The sequence below is a fragment of the Phlebotomus papatasi genome, chromosome 3 (assembly GCF_024763615.1).
Source record: "Phlebotomus papatasi isolate M1 chromosome 3, Ppap_2.1, whole genome shotgun sequence".
Lineage (NCBI taxonomy): Eukaryota > Metazoa > Arthropoda > Insecta > Diptera > Psychodidae > Phlebotomus > Phlebotomus papatasi.
Genome location: NC_077224.1, coordinates 45,329,018 through 45,352,884, shown reverse-complemented (window position 1 = coordinate 45,352,884; position 23,867 = coordinate 45,329,018). Strand labels below are relative to the sequence as shown.

Sequence of the window (23,867 nt, the reverse complement as noted above, 5' to 3'; positions counted from 1 at the left end):
TTTATATAATTCGTACAATTTCCGGTGCCGTGACAAAATCTCCTTCAATTGGTGGGTAATCAAAATTGCTGTCATAGTCTTCCGAATAATTGAGATCCAATTCTTCATCTGGATCTGAATATTCTGGTCCATAATGTGCTCTCGACCAGGCAGAAATGGGCGCTGGCATCAGTGAAAGCCACGTTGCCGCCAGTGACATTCCATAATCTAGAATCCAAGAAAATGGTCGAAGGGGTTTGATTTTCTGTCCAGCACCTAGAGAGGAGCTTTCTCGGTCAGAACAAGCTCCTTGATAGTCCATTAAAGGTACTCTTCTGTAGATACGATCTTGAACCAATGAATCCATTATTGTGCCATCAATTTGGCCAAAAAATCTTCCAGTGTGCTCAGAATCTTCAGACAAGAGGACAAATCCATGGTTATCCAGAAGGTAGCAGTCTAGTTCATCTGAAGCACACGTCTTTCGACATCCACTTGCGGTACACTGAAAAAGATAATTGAAAATTTTCGTTCTTTGCTTGTTCCTATGGAAGATGAATAATTCCAAGGCTGATAATGTTTCTTAAGGAAATGTTGCAAAATTTAAAAAAAAAGGTACAACATATACCTGTCTAATTTCTAAATTAAATATCTTTAAACAGAAATGAACAGTTCATTCTTTTTAACTAATAGGGAGGTGGTATGAGTTATGGTCATCTCCTAGAAATCTTGACAGGCTTTGCGAAATTCTCGAACCCCTGACTTAGATGCTATTCCTCGAAAGACTACCTTAGTGTTCGCGAGTTCAAGGATTTCGAAGAGTTTTCCCACTGGGCAATTACCTCTTCAGTTTACTGGTTCACAACCGATCTGAACCGATTTCTAAATCACCCAATACATTGCCCTAAATAAAATATATTTGTTTTAAGTGTAATATAATTGAATTTTAGATAAAAATTTTTTATCGGTTATGAATCGATTCATTACTGGTTCACAACCGACTGAAATCGGTTCAGGCTTGCCAAGAATTCTAAGACCTTTCCAACGAACCCAAAGAGGATACCATTTGGTTGAGAAATACGCTCTCTGGAGCCTATTAAACCTTTGATCATGAAAAACTGTTAATGGAGAATAATTCAAAGATATTTTCGTATATGGACGAAATACCCGCCTAGGTAATCTCTAAAACAGGCCTGAGCTAAAATAAAAGCCGAAGGGAATAGGGTGGTGCCTGTTGAGATTCTTCGAAATGCCGCAAAAATTCACGTAGAGAAAATGAGAGGTTTTTTAATGTGAAAATTGTTTAATTCCTTAGAGTTAAGTCATTTTCACAAGAAAATGCTTTTAATAATTTATTTGAATACAGTTATTTGGGTTAATTGTGAATAATTGTCGATATTGCAACAAAAACATTGAGATGAATTTTTGAGCTGAAAGACTCATATTCATTTGAGCTGTCCCAAAATTCAGGATAGGTTTGAGAAAAATCATTTGGTACAACATTATTTTTGGTTAATAAGGAATGCAAAAGTACGTATTACGAGAAGGGACACGACCTGCTAAGAAGCATAAAATAGAGAAGAAAATATTTTGTGGCATTTTAGAGATTTTTTGCAACCGCAGCGCCTCCAGACGTTTGTAAAGTGAGTTATTTGTGTCTCTATCTCTCTCTTTCACAGTTGAATTGCGCGCGATTTAAGAATTTTCCATTTCAAGTGATATTTGCATTTAATTTCTTTGTATTTCTGCAAGATTCAAGTAAAAGGGTGTGTAGTGAATAGCTATCCGTCTTTCGACAAAGATATCAAGAAGACAATTTCTTTCTACATGAGTTTTTATTTCTGTTATGCCTTTTTGGCTTAAAAATATTTATCATGGCACCGTGAATGAGCAAGATTAGTGTTACCAGTATGGCTATCTGTAATTTCCATTAAAATTATCAACACAAAATTTCCTATATTACACGACTTTTAACGAGCACAGGTCTGCTCTAAAACATTACCAAAAACAAAAAAAAGTGAGAAAAGACAGGGGAAAGATAAAGAAAAAAAATAAGGGGCATGTTTACGGTTTTTTTTGTCGACTTATGGGGGGTCTCTCGAATGTTTCAAGTGTCTATCTCTAACCGTTTGTCCTCTGAAGTTGGTGACAGCCAGACAGACAGACGAACAAACAACATTACGTCAAAAAATTTGAAACTTTAGGAAAAGTTTGTGACACTTGCGTTTAGCCATTTCTGAATTTCAGTGTGTAGTCTGAACGAGGCATAAGATTCTACAGGGAGCTCCGGCTTAAGTGAAAATGGATTGAAAGAATTTGATATGAATTGCCTACTATTGGGAGCTCATTTATAAAATAATTTTTGAAATGCCCCTAAATGTATGTAAATATTTTTCAAGTGGTAAATTTTAAATGCGTTTCTCGTGAACCGTTAGGGCTGAAAAATTGGCGCCGAAAATGTTTTGCATAATCACAGTGTTTTCGTAATTTATTCCAAAGACCTCTCCTGTGGCAATGGAATTTTTCTGTGTCACTGGAGTGAATTCGCGGCCTCTTTTTCTGTCCTGAGAATTTCTTTGAAAGCGGAATTCCCTGTACTTACCGCCGATGTAATGTTGATGAAATGCCTGGCAAGTGAATCATGTTGAAATTGCAGGCCTACAACAGCTGCCGGAGCTTTGTGGCCTCTGTGGTCAATGAAGATGGCATGGGCTGCTGTAACAAGTGTGGCATTGCTCTTGCCCGTGTACCCAGAGTCAAAGGGTACACTGAAGACAAAGCTGTCCGGTTCGATAGCATGCTGATCCACAGCTCTCTTGTACCATGTCATATCCATGGCTCTAGTATTGGACTCGCTGAAGTGTCTATATATACACACACATCGAAAATTGTATTAAATTAATTGACGAGAAAATCCCTCAATCAAGAATCAAGATTGAATTAATAAAAACGAAAAACTTACGGTTCTGGTGATTCCGGTGGATGGGGAATGTGATCGACCCAGCGTAAAAGTCCTGACCGCGTTGCCACAAAAGACACCGTCACCCCAAACATTTGGTATCCTTGTCTGTAAGCACATCAAGAAAATCCATTAGCTTTTTTTCATGCTCCACACAAAAGTTTCCAACTTCATCTCCTGCGAGATGCATCGCACTTTTTTGTCTTGAATTTCTTTTTCAAGAGCAAAAAAATTGATTTGAACCATCCAAAAGGGTGGTTTTAATAAACATATTCAAGCATATATTGTGTCAAATCCACGCTGCATAATCACACAATTGTCCTTTTTTTCCTTGCCCTTGACACTCTTAAAACACGCTGAAGGAGAGAAACAGTGTTATTTTTTTGCATTTTTTACCTGTGCAGCAAAGCCATTAACGTGGCGATTGGGCTAAACAATTAAACGTGCAAATGGTGCGCTCGTTAGTAAAAAATATCTTCATTTTTATTCATCATCGTGAGTTGTGGAAATAAAAATCAAATATAATTGAAAACTAAAAATGTCTGGTGCTGTTTTTACTTATTTTTCTATTTTTTCTTTTTTTTTTGTTTAGGTGAACACAAATTCTGCATGCAACACTCATTTAGATTTGCCAACGAACTATTTTTAGTCCTTTTTTCCTATATATTCTGAGCCTTTACTGACAGATATACATTTAAATTTTAATTTAAAAAAATTACATATAATAATTAGTAATGTACATCAAGAGATGACAATGTTTTTTTTTTAATTTTTTTCATGTTTGTACACTATCATTATTGTAGCAACTTATGAAGTAACAGACCGTATTATCAAAGTGCCTAAATGGCCTAAATAAGCCATACATAATAAGGTTAATGTAGTGCTCTCACACATTAACCTAATTTTTAATATACTTTCATAAACATTGCCTAGCATATCAGAAAATCAGCTATCAGCACTCGCTTTGAGATAAGGGTTCCAGGCGTAACATGGGATTAAAAGGTTCGGCTTTGAACTACGTTAAGAATTCTCGGATATCCCATACAAGGGCTGATTCATAAGCAATTGTAGCGGCTCGAGTTCTTAGTTCTCCAAAAAATGTATAGGTTTTCCGAGTTCCTCGTGGGTTTCCAGAAAGAATAATGTGAGCTCCCCGAATTTCCCGAAAAAATATATGAGTTCCCGGGATTCCCTGGAAAAAATGTATTAGTACCCTGATTTCCCTGAAAAATACATAGGTTCCCCGGGTTCCTTAAAAAAAATATGGCTTCCCAGGTTCCCTAAAAAGAAGTACATGGGTTCCCTAGAAGAATATATGGGCTCCTCGTGAGTTCTCTGAATAATGTATGATTGATGAGGTTTCATTATGACAGTTCCATTAATGATCATTTTTTTATATTGACTTGTAGAAAAACAGATTTTTTTGCAACGGTTTATAAGGGCTTCAGACCCAAGGCTTAGCCATAAGACTTAGCTTCTCTAGATTCTTGTCAGTCGAAAATTTTTGAAAAATTTTGACTTAGAAATGGACTATTAAGGGGAATTAATCTATTTGAATCAGAAGAACAAATTAAATTATTTGCTTATTTAGGATTTTGAGACCTTCGGAAACTAGGCTAAACCTCTAGTCTGAAGACGACAACCTACATATGAAGGAGGATTTCCACCAAAAGGTCAAAATTCCGATAAACCAAAATCCCGAAATGCCAAAGTCCTGAACGCTAAATTCCCGAATAGGCTAAAATAGACGACACTCGAATAGACAGGTGGTCTGATACTTCAGCGTTGAAACGGGATCCAGAAGGCCCGAAATACTTCTGGTTCATTCAGGAATATAGTCCATTGCTGGTTGAACCATTGCAGCTTAATGGCACAGCATTTGTAAACTATGCCAAGTCCTAGAAGCCAAGATTAAAATCCAGAAAACCCAAAATCCGGAAAAGTCAAAATCTCAAAAAGTTAAAATCCCGAAAAACCAAAACCCCAAAAGCCAAAATTCCGAAAAGTCAAAACCGAGAATAGCTAGAAATTGTGAGAACCAAAATGTCGAATGGGTTGAAATCCCGAATGGATCAAAATCCCGAAAAGCCAAAATCTCGAAAAGCCAAGATCTCGAAAAGCCAAAATCACAAATAGCCAAAATCCCAAAAGCCAAAATCCCGATTTTCAAAAATTCTTAACGAAATTCTAAAATGGATCCCGAAAGCCTAAGTCCTGAAAGCCAAAATCTCGAATGGGTCGAAATTTCGAATGAGTCAAAATCCCGAATAGGCTAAAATCCAGTAAACCCAAAATTCCGAAAGTCAAAATCTCAAAAAGCCAAAATCACTAAAAGTCAAAACCCCTAAAACCAAAATTCCGAAAAGCCAAAACCGAGAATGGCTAAAAATCGTGAGAGCCAAAATGTCTAATGGGTTGAAATCCCGCATGGATGAAAATCCTGGAAGGCCAAACTCTCGAATAGCCAAGATCTCGAAAACCCAAAATCACAAATAGCCAAAATCCCAAAAGCCAAATTCCCGATGTTCAAAAATTTTTAACGAAATTCTAAAATGAATAACAGTTTTATATTCAACAGTATCAATTTATTTTTGAAGCTTAGACATTAAGTCAGTTAAAATTAATACCAATTTCCCAAAATTTCAAAAATTCTGTTATCAACAATATTCAAAACTTTTTTTCAGTTTCTTTGCTCGAATCCTTTAAGGTAAGAACTTGAAGCATCGGTCTTTGAATTATGAAAATTTTGAAATTTTCAGATTCCTATATTTTGCCCTATATTCCCATAACGTCAGATTGAGCATATCAGATAATCAAAGATCTTTCAGAAGTATTCACTTTTACTCTGTTCCAATATGAAATATGCTTCTCAGGATTTCTTAAACTTTGACCTTGGAAAATTCGGTTAAAGAAGTTAAAGCCATTTGGCATATGCAGCAAAAATGCACACCTGGATATTAACTAAGAAATCTAACATTCGGCATTTCTCACATTAATCTTATCGTTCATTCAGCCATGAAACTATTCTTTAGAAACTTTATAATAATTGTTCCAATGTCCAACTTTATAATTTCTGGGTCAAGCATGATTGGGATTTTCAATTATTCTTGAAACCTTCAAACACTTTTAAAGTTTGATTATATTTATGATCTCATATATTTTATTTATAAATTATAGTAGTAGTATTTAAAGCAGTTTATAGAGTTTAAAGAGATATTTCAAAAAAAAAAAAAGTATCGAAATTGAAAATTTTCGGTAAGGAAAAGGACGTTACCAGTCAACGTCAATCTGTCGCAGAGCACAGACGCGTAGACGCGATCGTTCTCAAAAAATCGGTAAAATAGAGCCTAAAATCAAATAATTTAATATTTTCTTTGAACCAAAATTTCTTAAAGACTATAAAACTTTAGTGATTGAGTTTAAAACTAACGTGTTGGGCTGTAAAGTCCAAAAATGAATGAGACACGTGGGGGCGATAAGCCCCCAACGGAAAGACAGAGACATACCTATAATAATTATACAGACTATAAAGAGTTCAAAGTGGTAGTGACTAAATTCAGAGACTTTAATGCAGTGGAAGTTGGAAGAATAATTAAGAGAAACACCTCAAAAGAAAACGTGAAGGAGACAGTGATCACTGGAAGAAAATCCGCAGTAGTATATTGCGTAGATCGCACAACCGCCAACCACGTGGCAAATCTGGAAGATTTCAAAGATAACGGATATGAGGCTTATATTCCCATCTATTATATCACTAGCTGTGGTATCATCCGAGGGATTAATAGGCAATACACAGAAGAGGAGATTAAAAACGAGATCGATGCTAGACAAGTGAAAGTGTATAAAGTGGAAAGAATCAAAAGGAGAGATACAGTTGATGGTCAACCAGAATATGCTCCCACAGAGAGAATGAAAATATTTTTCGAGGGAAATGAGATCCCACAATACATTTACATAAACTCTGTGCGCATCCCATGCGAACCGTTCATAAGATTCACAAGGCAATGCCAATTGTGCTGGGAATACACTCACAGCACCAGAACATGCACCAAAAGATCTTCAAAATGTAAAACTTGTGGAAATGAAGGTCACTCATCTATTGTCTGCGACCAGCCCCCAAAATGTATATCCTGTAAGGGAAACCACCCCGCAGATTACATTAACTGTCCAGAAAAGTCACGTCAAGAAAACATCAATCGTGCTATCGCTTTGAACAACATGAGTGCAAATGAAGCCGCAACGATATACCCAAGACCACAGATGAACAGAGATACGTTCGCGATCGTTACTGGTAACAGGTACGATCTCCTAGCAGAACATGACGACTATGACGAAGATTTCCCGACAATTAACGAAACAGTAACCAAGAGGAAAACAAAATACGTCATTCCGAAGAAGATACCCACCCATAACAACCCACTGAACCAGACAAAATCACCAAAAACTCGAGGGAGCACAAACACAGATCCAATCCCAGGACCGAGCCGACAAACAACCGTTGCAGAAATCAATGAGGAAGAGACACAAAGGGAGAGGCGCCTGCATGAGGTTAGAGAGAGACGTAAGAGAATGCTGAACCAGAGTCGTCAAATCACAGCAGATGAGGAGGTAAGTGACACTAATCCACTAAATCACAAAACTAATGAAATAACACAAGAAGGAAAACATCAACAAAATTTATTGAATACAACAGTGAATCACGATATCAATCCTCCTCACAGTCCCACAAAACTCCCAAGAAATGATCCTCATATATATAATAGCGAACACCTTGAGCAAATGAGAAATACTCTTAAAGCCTCTACGTCACCAAACCTCCCCAGCGATCAACAAAATATCTCAATGCCCCAATATTACAACAAAACCACCACACCACAATTACAAATTTCTACTACTGATGATTATCACAGTGATAATGATAATATGGGAGAGTGACTGGCTGAAAGAGAAAATAATATCACAAGGTGTCCATCCTTGAGCCTCGCGGGAAGCATGAGTAAATCTCGTGCAGCACCTGCGGGGTTCAAGGATCGGCATGAATCACAAAACTTCACATTATTCCCTTCCAAAATTACTCCATATAATAATCCTGAAAACACAGTTTTCAGGACAAATCCTTCACAAAATATAAATACATCTACAGAAAATTTTTCATATTCTAACTTTTTTAACAATAACGAACAAAATAACACAACACACAATATGAACAATGACCTCTCTTTCAGGCAAGAACTCACAAACACTAATCAACACAATAATGAAAATAATCTCACTAATCAATTAACAAACAGTAACAAATCAAAACACAAAACAAATTTCCATTCAATACTCCAGTGGAATTGCAATGGATTCTACAGAAGATTCGAAGAATTAAAAATATTGCTGCACAAATTTGAGCCTTCATTTATTTGTCTCCAAGAGACACATTTTAAGAATGAAAATCAGCTTCCAAAAGTAAGAGGATACAATGTCTTCATTAAAAATCAAACTATAAATCAGAGGGCAAGTGGAGGGGTTGTAATTCTTGTTAAAGATAACATAAATGTGAGCGAAATTGCTGTAAACTCCAATCTCCAAGCATTAGCAATAACAACGAACCATCCATTCAAAATGACAATATGTTGTGTTTATATACCTCCTATATTCCGTCTTAGAAATGAACTGAAAGAGCTAATAGACCAAATCCCTAAACCTTTTCTTGTAGTGGGAGATCTAAACGCAAAAAGCCTAATATGGGGTGGAGGGGAAACAGATGCAAGAGGAAAAATTATAGAAAATATTATAGAAGGAAAGGATCTGGTATGTTTGAACAACGGAAAGCCTACTCATTTTTGCGCTGGAACGGGAAATCATAGCTCTATAGATATATCCATATGCTCCCCAGAAATTGCAATGAATTTTTATTGGGACACTAACGATGATTTATCCGGAAGTGATCATTTTCCAATAACAATCAAAATAATGCACTCCGACTTTATCATATCAAAAAGATCCCAATGGCAAATAGATAAAGCCAGTTCGGAAAACTGGCAAAGCTTTAAATCCGAACTTGAAGGTGCTCAAATTCAGGGAAACACAATAGATCAAAAAACCTCGTACCTCACAGAACAAATAATAGATGCAGCAAAACTACACATACCAAGAGCCCCAGAAACTGTAACTAGACCCCCAATCCCATGGTTCAACCCAGAAATTAAATCTCTTATTAAAGAAAGAAGAAAGTTTTACAAACTTTTTATAAGAACAAAGAATCCCACACACTTACAGGAATATAGGAAATACAAAGCAAAAGTACAATTAGTAATTAGGAGGGCAAGAAAGGAGTGCTGGGAAAAATACGTGGGTACTATATCTACATCAACCACCGTTGGGGAAATGTGGCAAAAAATTAGGAAAATTAGAGGGAAAAATATAAACACTCAAATCCAATCGATGATCTTTAACAAAAGAAAAATAACAAAACCTGAAGAAATAGTAAACGCATTAGGTGAAACATTCGCAAACAACTCCTCGAACGAAAACTATAGTATTGAATTCCTGATACGAAAAACTAGAAAAGAAAGACGCGTCTTAGAAATTCCTGAAGATACAAATACGTACAATAACCCCATTACTTTACAAGAACTCCAACAAACATTAAAAGAATGTGTAGGTAGTAGTCCTGGCCCAGATGAAGTTCATTATGAAATGATTAAGCAAATGAACACCTCAACCATTAATATCGTACTAGACCTCTACAATGAAATTTGGACCAAAAGAATCTTCCCTGAAAATTGGAAAACTGCCCTAGTAGTTCCAATTTGTAAACCTAATAAAGACCCCATGGACCCATTAAGTTATAGACCAATATCTCTCACGTCCTGCTTATGTAAACTGCTTGAAAGAATAATAAATAAGCGACTAGTCCATTACTTGGAAACTAATTCCCTTCTCGCACAATTTCAAAATGGTTTCCGAAAATCCCGATCTACGCTTGACAATTTAGTAAGACTCGAAGCTGATATTCAAGAAGCGTTTGCGAAGAAAGAACATTTAATTGCCGTATTTTTTGACCTAACTAAAGCTTATGACATGTCATGGTCATACGGGATTATAGATAGCGTGCTCAAAATGGGTATTGGTGGAAATATGGCCCACTTTATTAAAAACTTTCTCCACAATAGAAAATTCCGCGTCTGTAATGGTGGCGATGTCTCAAATGTTTTTGGTCTAGAAAACGGAACTCCACAGGGATCAGTAATATCGGTAACACTCTTTCTAATATATATAAATAATATTTGGAAGTATATACCAATTAAGGGCTTAATGTATGCAGACGATCTGGTAATTTATAGCTCATCCCATGATATAGAAGACTTAGGCAACAAGGTGCAAAGCACCATTAAAAAACTAGAAAAATGGTCTAAAAGATCGGGCCTTATTTTTTCAACAGAAAAAACCAAGTGCATCCATTTTTGTAAGCTAAGGAAAAATCACGATAATCCTCAATTAACATTAAATAACCGCAACTTGTCATACGTAAATGAACACAAATTCTTAGGATTAACGTTCGATAAAAAGCTCACATGGAAAACTCATGTAAAAGAAACCAAAACAAAATGCCAGAAGGCCATGAATATTATCAAATCTCTGTGTAGCAAAAAGTGGGGTTCAAGTAGAAAAACATTACTAAATATATATCAATCTATTATATTAAGTAGAATCGATTATGGAGCTATAGTTTATTCATCTGCAAGCAGAACCACCCTTAGCTCGCTTGACTCAACACACAATACGGGTATCAGACTAGCTATAGGAGCATTTAGGACAAGCCCAGTCCAAAGTATATTAAGTGAATCTGGTATTCCCTCACTAACAGCCAGGAGGCATAACAATATTGTAAAATATGGCATCAAAACTTTGGGAAATCCTGACCACATAAACTATAGCATTCTCCATCCAACAACCGATAGGAAAGAAAGGAAATCCAGCATGTTCCAATTCCGAATAATTCTTAGCACATATAACTTTCAAATACTTAATATATTAACCTATAGCCCCTTGCCAAATAACCCTCAAAATAATTTTAATATAGATATTAACCTCTCACTTACTAAATACGAAAAAGAAACCACACCCCCAATAGTATTTAGAAACTTATTCAACTCAATTGTTAAAAAATACGAAGGGCATCAAATGTATTACACCGATGGCACTAAAACCGATCAATCGACAGGGCTCGCAGTTGTTTCTTCAGAGGGAAATATTTTAAAAGCTTTAAGAGTCTCCGAACAAATCAGCATTTTCTCGGCAGAGGCATATGCAGTTCTAGAAGCCATCAAGTATATCCATTCAACCCTTTTAGACGAGTCGGTCATATTCACTGATTCTCTAAGTGTCCTTCAAGCGATCATTAATAAAAATCAGACTAGATCCCCTATAATAACAATTATCCAAAAAGAACTCACACACACAAATAAACACATAACACTATGCTGGATTCCATCACACGTAGGCATTATCGGAAATGAACTCGCTGACAAAGCTGCGCGAGATACTAACCTATGTCCTATAAATAATTCCTATAAAATCCCACCAAAGGACATAATTAATCATTTTAAATTAACAATAACACAAACATGGCAGAACGATTGGACAAATGTAAGGGACAACAAACTGAGAGACATCAAATCCACGATATATCCATGGGCTACATCCTTTAGACGTAACAGAAGAGAGGAAACAGCAATATGCCGTATCAGAATAGGACACACTGCACTGACACATCTATACATCATCAAGAAGGAAGACCCCAAGGAATGCGACCAATGTAAAGAGATCGAAACCGTGATCCATCTAATATTTAAATGTCCTAAATATCAAGAGGAAAGAAGGAGGAACAAAATCAACAAAAATCCTCAAATTGCACTGGGAGACAACGAAAGTGAAATCCAAAAAATGTTAAAATTCCTAAAAGACACAAATATGTATGAAAAAATTATAAATGCCATGGGGCAATCATCTTATTGATGAACCCCTAATTAAAATAAAAAAAAAAAAAAAAAAAAAAGGACGTTACCTTCGGAAGACTCAAACTTTGAACAAATCATTTTTTTTCAATGTGTTTTTATTGAATTTAATCCGTTATAATATTATTCTTTAATAGCTAGTCAAATGGCTCAAATTTTCTGAAAAGAACTTTGAATTAAATCCATTAAGAATATATAATAGAAAAAATGAGTTGTTCGAAGCTTCCTTTAAAGATTTTATTTAAAAAATTATTATTTAAGATCCAATAAAATTTCATAACAAACATTTAATATATTTTATGGAAAATTTTCTGAAAATCTAATGAGAATTTCTATTGAAACATAATTTTTTTGTTTCGATTCCATTCTTATTCTTTCTAGAGACTTTTCAGATTGCTTTCCTCTGACTTCGAATGACTTGGTCAAACTGTGATTTCATTTTCATCGTTCAGGGAAATTCAGCCAAATAAATTAGAAAAAAAAAGACTAAAATTTATTGAGAAACAATTCATTGGCAAATCTAATATGGTTAAAAGTACAATTTTTCTTTCTACAAGACATTGTGGTGAAAGTGTGAGGAAACAAAAGGAATATTGCAAAAAGAAAACTGTGAGTTTTTTTTTTGGTGGGGTGAGACAAGAGTGACTTTCCTCGTACACGGGATAGAGGGGTGAGATGAGAAAAAAAGAAAAGTTTTGGCAAAAGTGTGTGACTTACTGTTTGTCCTCCTTGCGTGTGGGATGAGTTGGTCCCCGATCCAATCCATCAGTGACAATTGCATCACGCACGAGACTCTGTATCAGAGTTCGGTCACAGAAATATGGTTCAGCTTTTCGTGAACTTTGACCGGAATTGAAGTGTTGCGAATAATGGCCAACCGGTATGGTGCCATGACCATGATGGGGCTGTGGGGATCGTGGTCTCACCTAATGAAGGATGGATAGGACTGAGTTAGAAAAAGTAACGCAATACGATATTCTTAAACCTAAGCCTCTAACATATTATGATTTATTTTCTTGAAAATGATTAGAAAAGAAAGATATCAGTTATATACCCCAAGAAGCAAAATAGCTGCCTTATAGTAGCAAGACTTTCACAAGTCTGTTAACGCTCACATTTAAAAGGCTTATAATGTTAATATTGTGGTAAAATTCCTGTAGATGCTATTAAGCTCTTTAAAAATTCGCCACTTTACTTTTAGTACACGTCAATCATCTGTTCAACCTCCAAATGGTTAAACAATGCATTATTATGAACACGAGTACCTATAATTCACAAGTAAAAAAAATAATAGGAGTTTAAGTATGTAGGATTGACTTTTGGGGTGTGGAATGTTTACACCCCACCACATTAGGAAGTTAGGCTCCGCCCTCAAAAAACAAATAAAGAATTTTATGACACTTGTGTTGAAAATTAAATTTGTATAACGTTTTAAGATGAGATCTAACACATTAAGCTTATTGGAAATGAAAGCTAAAGGGAATACAATTGCTCTACTACACCCTTTAGGTATACACGCCCTCTTATGTGTGTAGATCCCTTTTTATGAATTTCTTGTTCCTACACTGAAAAAAAAGAGTGTGCGATTAACTTTTTTTCCTCATAACTTTCACACTTTTTAGGTGTAAAAATATATAAACATTTTTTAATGTTAATTTTACACCTTTTTAAGGGTAACATTGACATGAAAAAGGGTGACTTTAACCCCCAATACACCTAAAAAGGGTAATATTTACACCGATTTCAGATCAATACTGCAGGGTAAAACTAACATTTTCGGAATGTTATTTTAACTTTTTCTTATTTCTCTCAGTGTAAAGATTCTTAAAAGTATTGGGAAGTGTAAGAGTATTAATTGTTTTGTAGAAATCAGTTCTTATATATATATATATATATATTATTTCAGCGGTCATTATTTGAAAATTGCCAGTTACTTCCTTTCCCTGGGACAGGATGGTAAAAAGACAGTGCATGGATATAGGGAGAGGGGTGTCAGTCTTGGTTTGATCAAGTAAACGCAAGCTCCGTGTTTTGGGTTCTGCGGAGTGGATAAGGGAAGAGCATCCCGGATCGGAATGTTAAAGAGAAATGCTCGATATTTAATTGAAAATATAAGCCTCAAAAATCTTATTTCTTAACCATTTTTATTTTGTGCATTTGAATTTTAAGTTTTTACAATAAATTAATAAAAATGAGATATAATTGCCACTGTGCACTCAGTACATCGGATCGTCACGAATTTACTCAGGTGTCACACGGAAAATTGGTTTTATAAATTAAATATGAAGGATCTGAACTAATGCACTGTATTCTTGTAAGAGTTAAATAGTAAAAATTAGCTAATAATTTTTAAAAATTCATTGGCAGTGGTGCAGCAATATGGTAATAACCTGACGATGCAATGAACACTGCCAATTGCTGGTGATCCTCCCTTAAGGGGTTATATGGGTCTTTCAGGTCTAAAAAATCATTTTTTTTTAATTTTTTTTTTTTATTTTATAGTATGAAATTTCAAAAACAAATTCTGAAAATTTCAAGTCAATCGGATCAACACCGTTTTACAATGCGGTAGTCAAGATTACTCAGAGTCTTAATAAAGAGTAAGAAAGTCTACTGAACCGATCTTTCTGAAATTTTGCATACTTGTTTTGAGAAGTATTATTTAGTGTTTGAACGAAGGATTTGCACTTCCTTTAATCAGAACCATTTTTACAATACAAAATGTGTTGAAAAATAGGGTAAAATTGATACTTTTTTACAAAAACTTCTGCCAAAAATCCAAATTTTGTTTTTTTTTTCAAAAATCCTTCGTTCATCCACGGATCCAACTAATCCTGTAACAGAGTATATTTGGTTTTTTGATTTGAGATGAACCTACTGGGAGAAATCCTGGCTACCACAAGGTCTGTTTTTCGAGAAATGGGCTCGAAAATCAGCTACCAAGGGTCGAATTTTCAAAATTTTTTTATTTTTGTTTTAAATTTTGTTCTAAAGTTACTCTTTCATATTCCAAAGGTTGGAATTTCTAAAATATTTTCGCCACAATAAATTTTTATCAAAAAAGCCTATTTTTTGACCTGAGAGACACATGTAACCCCTTAATTGGTTATCCCTGGTTCCAGGGCTACAATTCAGTAAATATTACAATGTTTGCGTTTCCTGTATATAAAAAAATTAGGAGCGTGGTTTATTTTCAGCATGCCGGTATTCATGGGTTTATTTGATGGTAGTAGTTTCAATATCTGTTTTATTACCGATATATTACTGGCTACCAACAATAGGGAAAACCGAAAGTCGTCGAGAAGAGATAATCACTCAGGGAAACACATCAACTATCTTCAGAGCTTTCGGCTCGGTCTCCAAGCTTTCATCAGTGGCTGGAGCAAATACAAGGAGCCGTTTTTATTTTGATCTTTAAATAAATAACAATTTTTCTAATAACTCACTTGTTATTTATTTAAAGATCCAAATAAAAACTGCTCCTTCTTTTTGCTCCAGCCACTGATGAAGGCTTGGAGACCGAGCCGAAAGCTCTGAAGATAGTTGATGTGTATGTCCCTGAGTTATTATCTCTTCCCGACGACTTCCGGTTTTCCCTATTGTTGATTGCAATTAACGTCGGCTTATACCCACACCCACAATTACCGGTTACATTCGATGGCATAGCTCTAAAGATTTTAAGATCATTTCACTTTACTCCAATTTTGACCCAACAAATTTTTTACTTTTACAAATATTTGTCCGTAAATACAAACAACACACAAAAAAATATTCGTAAAATTTTGTCATTTGTTCGTAAATTTTTGCCACACAAACAAAAATGTACAAACAAATTTTTGCAAATGAATAAAAAAATACTTGTCAAGCGATGATGTGACGAACAAAGTTTGTGATAAAGTACAAACTTTTACGACCTTTTTAGTGGATTATACGATTTACGAGCATTTTATGAGTCCCCTGTAGTAATTCACAAACATTTACGAACAATTTTACCAAATATTTTTTCAATGAAGAAGATATCTTTTACTTGGTAAAACTTTCCAACATTTTAATAATAAATCCTTGAAAATAGGAATTAAAATAGATAACTCAGAAGAATCGATGGGTTTTGTGTATTTCTCTCTTTTCTTCTTTTCTAATTATTTTCAACTTAGGGGGAAGTGGGGCACCTTTGAAAGTGGGGCAGCTTTGAAATTGGGATTTTTCACCTATTTTTAAATAAAATTGAGCCTTATCGTGATATAATTTAGCTGCAGAAACAGAATGAGAAGCTAAATTATATCACGATAGGGCTGAATTTTATTTAAAATAGGTAAAAAATAGGTGCCCCATTTTCAAAGGTGCCCCACTTCCCCCTATTTGCATTATGTGCTAACAGCATAATCAAGCATTAGAAAAAAAATAAACTTTTATGGTATTGCAAAGACTCACCGACATCCACTTCCATCCTGGACGCCCAGCCCTGGCCAAAAAGTGCAATACTTGATCTTCGGGTGTTTCAAAAGTCTCCACATGGGAGAATGAATCCCCGGAATTTTCTCGCTCACGCTCCATATCATTGATATTGTTGTACTCACAGTAAACCCAATCTGGATGAACCTTCCAACTTTTTCCCTTAAAATACTCCGTCACTGGAAAAGGAGGAAAATGAGAAATATAGAGTTGTTTCTAAAACCATTAAAAAAAATGCAAGTAAAGTCGCAAAAAAAAATAAAACCCATCGATTTTCACAGATTCCCCTTTACAAATTCCCGTCGACCTCATAAAAAATCCAAAATGATCCTCACGTACCGTTAATGTGCGAGTGACGAATCTCCTGTTGGGCATTCAATTCGTGCATCCCATACTTTTCCGGCAGAGCGAGCGCCAGTGAAAAGGGTGTCCCCTCAATTGGGCCATAGAAATATCTGAGGGAACGTAGGGATATTCGCTTCATGGTGTCCAAATGCTGTAGAACTTCAAATTCTGATTCACCCTCTTTCTGGGACACCAGCTCCTGGCGCATCTATCGAGAGATTTAGAATTGGGAAGGCGAAAAAAAAGAGAACATGAAGAATGTTGGGAAGAGGACGAGAATACGTGAAAAGCAGTGATGAGAAAAACTTCCCATGAAGAATTTTAATATTTCACACTTATCGATTTTTCCCTGGGTGCATTTCATTTTACCACCGACAAGCAAATCACCAGAGTTTGTTCGCTTTTATGGACAAGCACTTCATAAATTGCATTCAATAGTCAAATAAAATCTGTGACAGGTTCACTTGAAGGGAAATTGAAAAAAAAAATATATTAAAAGTATTTTTTTTATTAAATTCATTATAATTTCCATTTGATTTGAAATAGTAGGTCAAAGAAATATCCAAGAAATAATCTTTTCAAATTTAAAAACAAAATTCTTTAATAATATTAAAATTTTCCAGTAACAACAAAAATGACAAAAAAAAGATTTTTCAATTAAAAGCACTTTTATTTGAAATCCAATAAATTGTGTACGTCATAGAAAATTAAATTAAACGACAGTAAATTAATTGTGCAATGATGTTTTAATTAATAAAACTTCTTTGGTAATACAAATATTAATTTTCATATTTCTATAATAATTTTCGCATTCTGCCAAGGGGGAGATATTAGGGTGAAAATATGTACACCACTTCCAGGCACTTCCACAATTCGCATGGAATAGCCCTGCGCACTTCCAAAATTTCGCAACACTCTCAAAAATACTGCAATACTTCCAGCACTTCCTGCACTTCATGCACTTCTTACACTTACTAATCAATAATTTATTTAATTTTATGAGAAATCTAATTAAGAAAACATTTAAAAAAATCTGAAGAAATTTATTATTCCGCATATTTCTAACATTTTGCTTATATTTTGAATTTCTAGCGACAGATATTTTTAGATACTTTCAGTAATTTAATATTATCTTTGTTTTACGAAGGGGTATCAACATATTTTGAATTTGCCTAAGAGACCAGTGAAGTTACTTTTGGAAAGTAGAGTCTCTAAAAAAATGTATTGTCGTTTGCAAATATTGACGCTGTGCTGGAAAGTCTGTAACGGCGTTATCACACTTGCACATTAAAATTTTAATGTGATTCACATTAATTGTCGCTTGTGAGCGTCCAAATATGTTATTTGTGTCTTTGAGTCACTTAATATTTGGGGTTTTTCTATTTATTGATAGAGAAGTGGACTTGGCCTGCAAAAATAAGTTTAAATTTACCTAAAGCATAAATATTTTTCACATTAAAAAATTAAAGAGAAAATTGCATTAATTTTTCGCATTAATGCTATAAATCAATTTATATCAAATTTTGCGGGCCAAGTCTACCTTTTTATCAACAAATAGATCAAATTTTGAATATAAAATGATTCAAACACACAAATTGCACATTTGGACTCTCACCAGCGACAATTAATGTGAATCATATTAAAATTTTAATGTGCAATTGTGATAACACAGTAAGAATCCAAAAGTACGAGTGTAACAACTAATTCAGCACTTCAGATGTATCTTCACATTTTATTAAGCTTGATTCTCTCCCTGGTTTCAAAATTCTTTAAAATTTAAATGTTTTGAACTCTTAGGAAAGGTTTTTAGTGATTGCTAATTAAATTTTGCAACAAGCTTGGCTATTTTTTGCAGGACTTTTTCCGTTATTTTTGTATTAGAGAAATTTCTCTAAAATTATTTTCCAACATTTCAATAATGTCTTCAATTGTTATCGAAAAATTTTATTCCGTTATGATACTTACAATATAGCCATCAATATTAGAGACCGTTTAAAATTGAATTAATATTTCAAAGAAAAAATCCCTATTTCGAAATTTTCAAAGCCACTTTTAATCATCTTTATTTAGAGCAAGGACACGATCTAAATAAACCTCAAAAATGTTTTTTTTTACGGAAGTCTATCACTTAGATTTATTCAAAATTACGCAAACATTAAATATTACAAATGTTCCTTTTCGTTTTTCATTTTTTAAAAGTTCTCAAAAGCACAAATCGACTTTTTTGAAGAATACTTTTGAAGAGACATAATACACTAAAACCCTTCCCGAATATGCAAAAACGTAAACAAAAAAATGGTGGATGTGTTTTATGGGATACCCCTTAACTACATTTGCGAAAAAGTCCCACGAATTTATGCAATCATCCAATACATACATATTTACGATAAATTATTAAAATAATTATATCAAATTGATTCAAAGTCAATTGCAATAGCTATGCCATTGTTTGTGAGCAACTATGTGAATTTGAAATAACTGTAAAAATTAAAGAAAACTATTATTCAGCTGAATATTTCCCCGGAAAAATTACAACACAAATTAAGCTGTAATAAATTTGAGCATATTTGCTCCATCTCATTGTTATAACCGAACTTGTAAAGTGTCAAAAAAGATCTTTTCAAATTACACTACCGTTCGAATTAAAAATCTTAACGAAAAGTAGCGTAGTCTGAAAAATATGGAATTAGGCAGAAAAGACTTTATATTCGGGCACTTCCACTTCCAAAGACTTCCAAGCACTTCATTTGCAACCGTACACCACTTACAACATTAATATCTCCCCCTTGCATTCTGCACTTTGTCGTAAGTGTGAAAATTTTAATACTTGCCAAATATATATTATATTGAAAGTAATTTTTAAATAATAATTTTATCCTCTCTTAGAGTTAATTAAATAAAAATGTTTGTGGGAATTTTTTTATTTCAGATATGTGAGATACGATAATTGCACATTTCCGATTTTAATTAGATATCGTTCAAAGAATTAATTTTCAATAGACATATGTTTTTCAAAACATCAATGTAAATTATTTCAGTTTTTGATACCTTTAGTGATAAGATAAGATAATAGATAGTCATTGGTCGAAGTAAAAAATCATATTAAGCAAGAAATTGTCTATTAAGGACTCTTCTCAAATTTAGAAAATTTAAACTAGCTTTTGAGATCAATCGGAAAATTGAGGCGCTCGGAGCAAAAAAATTCTAAGTCGTATGCATTTCCCTATTAAAATAGCGTTTTTTTGCTATGAGCTCCTCAATTAAGTTTTCCAATGTTAATTTATTTATCTAAAAAAAAATGAAAATAGAACTAAAATTGTAAAGGAAATCGCAACCATAATTTCGATCATAAAGAACTCTCTTGTACGTCTGTTTTTAATTTACTGGAAATGGAATTAAAATTCAAGCTTGAAAAGCGTATAGTAGTAATTTTATCTGACTTGTGCACAAAAAAAAGTGTAGTACGTGATAATGTCGAGGCGGTTCAAGTGACTTGCTCGTCAGGGTAAGAGTCTCATTAGAATGAAGAGGTGGAAAACTTACATCGAGCAACAAGTTTGTATTCTCACTCTCTCGTTCAGCATTGCCGGATGTATCGATCTCAGGTAGTTCCACTTCAGTTAAATCAACGGAAGTGTACTTTGGTTTTAATTTGGTGTTGTACTGCGAAGCGTCACTCTGCAAATGAAGCCCCAAAGAGACAATTGTTGGCAAGTGGTAGACAGATTTAACATTGGGGATTGGGTGAAAAATTAACCATCATTCATTTGCTTACCAGTGGTCTCAAATCAGGATGATAGAGAATTCTACCATTGTTGTCCACAATGAATGAATAGCCATTGACGCCGAGCTGTTGGGTGAAGAAAATGAGACAGAAGGGTGAAAATGTGGGTGGCATTTATTGTGTGTTACCCCGTGGGTGGTTGTTTGGCTACCATGTTCATTGCATTAGGGGAGGTTGGGGTAGTAACATACAGGGGTAGTTTTACTGCGTATTTTTCTCGTCTATTATGCTTTCTTCATATTGTAAAAAAATTAAATCAATCATCCTTAATTAAAATCGTATTATTGACATAAATCATCTACACTTTAATCCATTACAAAATCGTTCAGTTTTTGACGCAAAGTACATAATTAATAATCATAATGCTGAAGGCAGTTAGGGTAAGTGTGCCAAATTTCGGCATAGTTGCATGCAAGCGCCAAGGTCTCAAGTTATAAATGCAATATTATTAATACAAATTGAATATTTTTATTAGTTCTTTAATTATTATTAGTTCAAAAATCATTCTTAATACATTTTAAAATAAATAAAAATGTTGACATAGCTTTAGTGCCTTATTTCGGCCACCTTCATTCTCATAGTTCTTTGCCCATCGGGAATTCTTTAAATGTCTTTTTACATCATCTTGTTTGTGGAATCTGCATTTTTTGTTATTCTTTTGCACTGTATAATCTCCAGAGTTATGTAAAAACCAAAAATTCATGAAAATTCGACGAACAAAATATATGGCCGGAATTACAAGCTGGTCGGAATTTGGCACACTTACCCTAATGCCTCTTCACGTTGGGAGAATATTTTGACGAAAATTGTTCTCAACACTAGCTTACATATTTATATATATACCATATTTTCGGTATCAATATGATTTTATAATATTCTTCATTATTAATAAATCAGAAAATTATGCCTTGTTTTGGTAAGAGTTATCAGTGAAAATTAAATTTGGTCAGTATGTAAATAAAATGGGAGTCATGTGGCTAAAAATAGGGATATTTTCTTGGAAAAGGGAAAATGAAGAAGTTATGAACTATATTGATAATTGACAATAATAACTTTTTAGTTTTTTATTGACTGCAATGGAATAATTACTGACGAAAAATGACTGGCAATTTTGATTTATTTACTATCCAATTTGAACTTTTTCCTCACCAAACTACTAATTTATTGACCAAAAATGTTTTTACACATTTTTAACATTTCGTTAACTATTTCTCTATTTGTAAATTCTCTACTGATTATTTAAATATTGTTCATTAGGTTGTAGAAGAAATTTCCTCAAAGAAATTTAAAGTGGAAATTCTATTTTTGGAACATTTGCACATAAGGGAATTAACTGAGCTTAGTCGGAAGCTTTGAATCAGGCATTAATGTATAAACCTGCTTCAAAAATCAGAGTAGTAAATTTTCAAGAGCTTACTAAAGTTCTCATTCTTTATAAGATTTATTCCCATGCTCAGAATGCTGCACATGAAACTTGGTTGTATATTAAAATGGTTCATGAACAACTCTTTTAAGTTTAAATAGAAGTTTAAAATTATTGTATGTTTCACAAGGATTTTCATTGCAAATTTACATAATAGAATTTTCCACAAAATGTGTAAAAATTGTGTACACAATTTACACAAATTTGTAATCTTTTGTTATTTTTTTCGCACGTTAAAGAAGTCGGCTAAATTTTACTTTTACCGGTTATCAAAGGTTACAATGGTTTTCGAGGATTTCTTGTTTTCCCTGAGTTCATGATGAAGTTCGAGTTTCGCTCTTCGGATTACAAAGAGTTTTTAACATTTCTATAAATTTTTGAGGTTTCATCAAAATTTACTGGATTTACGGAGGTTGTTCCGGATTAAGGCCAGAATCACATTGACAATACAATGCTCGCCGTAGTCTCACCGTATTTCGTAAATTTACGCATATTCATTGCAATTCTTATGCAAATTCTCAATTACTGTATTACCTTATCTCATACTCGGTGGCACTAGGTGAATAAGAAAATTGAAGAAATAAAACGAAAATACGATAAACGGTAAGCAAAAGAAAAGCCCGTGATAAGCCTAGATCAGCTTATAGAAGTGCGATTCCTTCATTGCAAATTTGGATTGTGGCAAACCCGAACGATATTTCTACATAAATAATGCAAATTTCGTTTAGTAATTCTTGAAGTGTATGAAGCATATTATCGTTATTAATGAGGAAAATTGGATTAGAAATGCATAAGTGTCTGAAAATCTTTAAAGTCGATTATCTCGGAAACTATGACAGATAAAGGCCTCAACTTTACATCTGTTTAGAACCTCTGTCACCGACCCGTAAGAAACCGCGATGTTATTCATTACCGTTGTTCGCGTCTCGCGAAGATCCGCGAAAAAAATCGCAGATCGCGAATGGTATATGTCACCTTACATATCTTCGAATATATACTTATTATGTAGAAAGAGAGAGAGTGCTTTATATATGGAAAAGCTTGTATGACGCCACTTCTCCCGCTTTTTTTCCCGCCTGACGCTATTAACAAATTTTCTTAAAATTGAAATCTTTAAAGTGAAATATCTCGAGAACTGTTCGACGAATGTCTTAATTTTTTTTTAAAATTGGTCTAAATTTTCTGGGCTACAACATAAACATAAAATTTTCAAAATCGCATGCTTAGATTTCTAGATAAACTACAAAACGTAATTTTTAACGGGTTTAGAACCGGTTTTTCAAAAAACTAATGGCACAGAAATCGTCGTACGCGCGAGTAGATATGTTTAAAAAAAATATGAAGATATCTCTTTCCAAACCAGAGATATTGCGTACTACGGACGGCCGGATGGCAGCCGGACCCGAAATTGCCGGCTTATGATTTTCGGCATCAGGGATGTTCAAAACATATACCCTGTGAATTGCAGCTCGATCGGAGCACTTTGAGAAAATCCGAAGATTACAATAGGTGTGATTAGAAGGAATCACACCTAAATAAACTGCTGAGTCAGAATAAGAAATTATCCCGCAAAAAGAAAAATAAACTTATAAAATCCTTCTAAATTTTAAATTTTCAAAAAAAGAATTATTTTAAAGATCTTTTTGCATAGTTTATTTTTGCAAAACATGGTTTTTATCCTGGTTTTCGGTACTAGACATCCCATAAGACGCTTCAGGGAATTTTTGTCCCTTTCCACAATTTTTCGTAGTCTTATTTTTCTTATTTTTGAAAATTTTTAGATGGGAATAGAGGCAAAAAATTGTGAAAAAGTCCTATGAACGGCAAAATAAGGGAGGAATAAATCAAAACCAAAACCAAAACCGTCGAAAGTCGTGTAGTATTCATCATTTATAAGCTGACTTAGCTTTTTCAAAT

General features: G+C 34.1%; 1 protein-coding gene across 2 annotated transcripts in view; it reads right to left on the bottom strand.

Moving 5' to 3' along the window:
- The window catches only part of LOC129807943 (voltage-dependent calcium channel subunit alpha-2/delta-3), a 100,925-nt gene that overhangs the window by 5,955 nt on the left and 71,103 nt on the right, over nucleotides 1-23,867 (bottom strand). Inside the window, exons 9-17 of one of the 2 annotated variants that reach the window (XM_055857558.1) lie at nucleotides 20,519-20,593; nucleotides 20,287-20,421; nucleotides 16,738-16,951; nucleotides 16,378-16,577; nucleotides 12,664-12,872; nucleotides 3,335-3,367; nucleotides 2,942-3,046; nucleotides 2,582-2,843; nucleotides 17-484 (exon numbers count right to left, since the gene is read on the bottom strand). In XM_055857558.1, the coding sequence (XP_055713533.1) occupies nucleotides 17-484; nucleotides 2,582-2,843; nucleotides 2,942-3,046; nucleotides 3,335-3,367; nucleotides 12,664-12,872; nucleotides 16,378-16,577; nucleotides 16,738-16,951; nucleotides 20,287-20,421; nucleotides 20,519-20,593 (1,701 nt within the window). The remainder of the gene's footprint in view (nucleotides 1-16; nucleotides 485-2,581; nucleotides 2,844-2,941; nucleotides 3,047-3,334; nucleotides 3,368-12,663; nucleotides 12,873-16,377; nucleotides 16,578-16,737; nucleotides 16,952-20,286; nucleotides 20,422-20,518; nucleotides 20,594-23,867) is intronic. The other variant, XM_055857559.1, reaches the window with a different exon arrangement.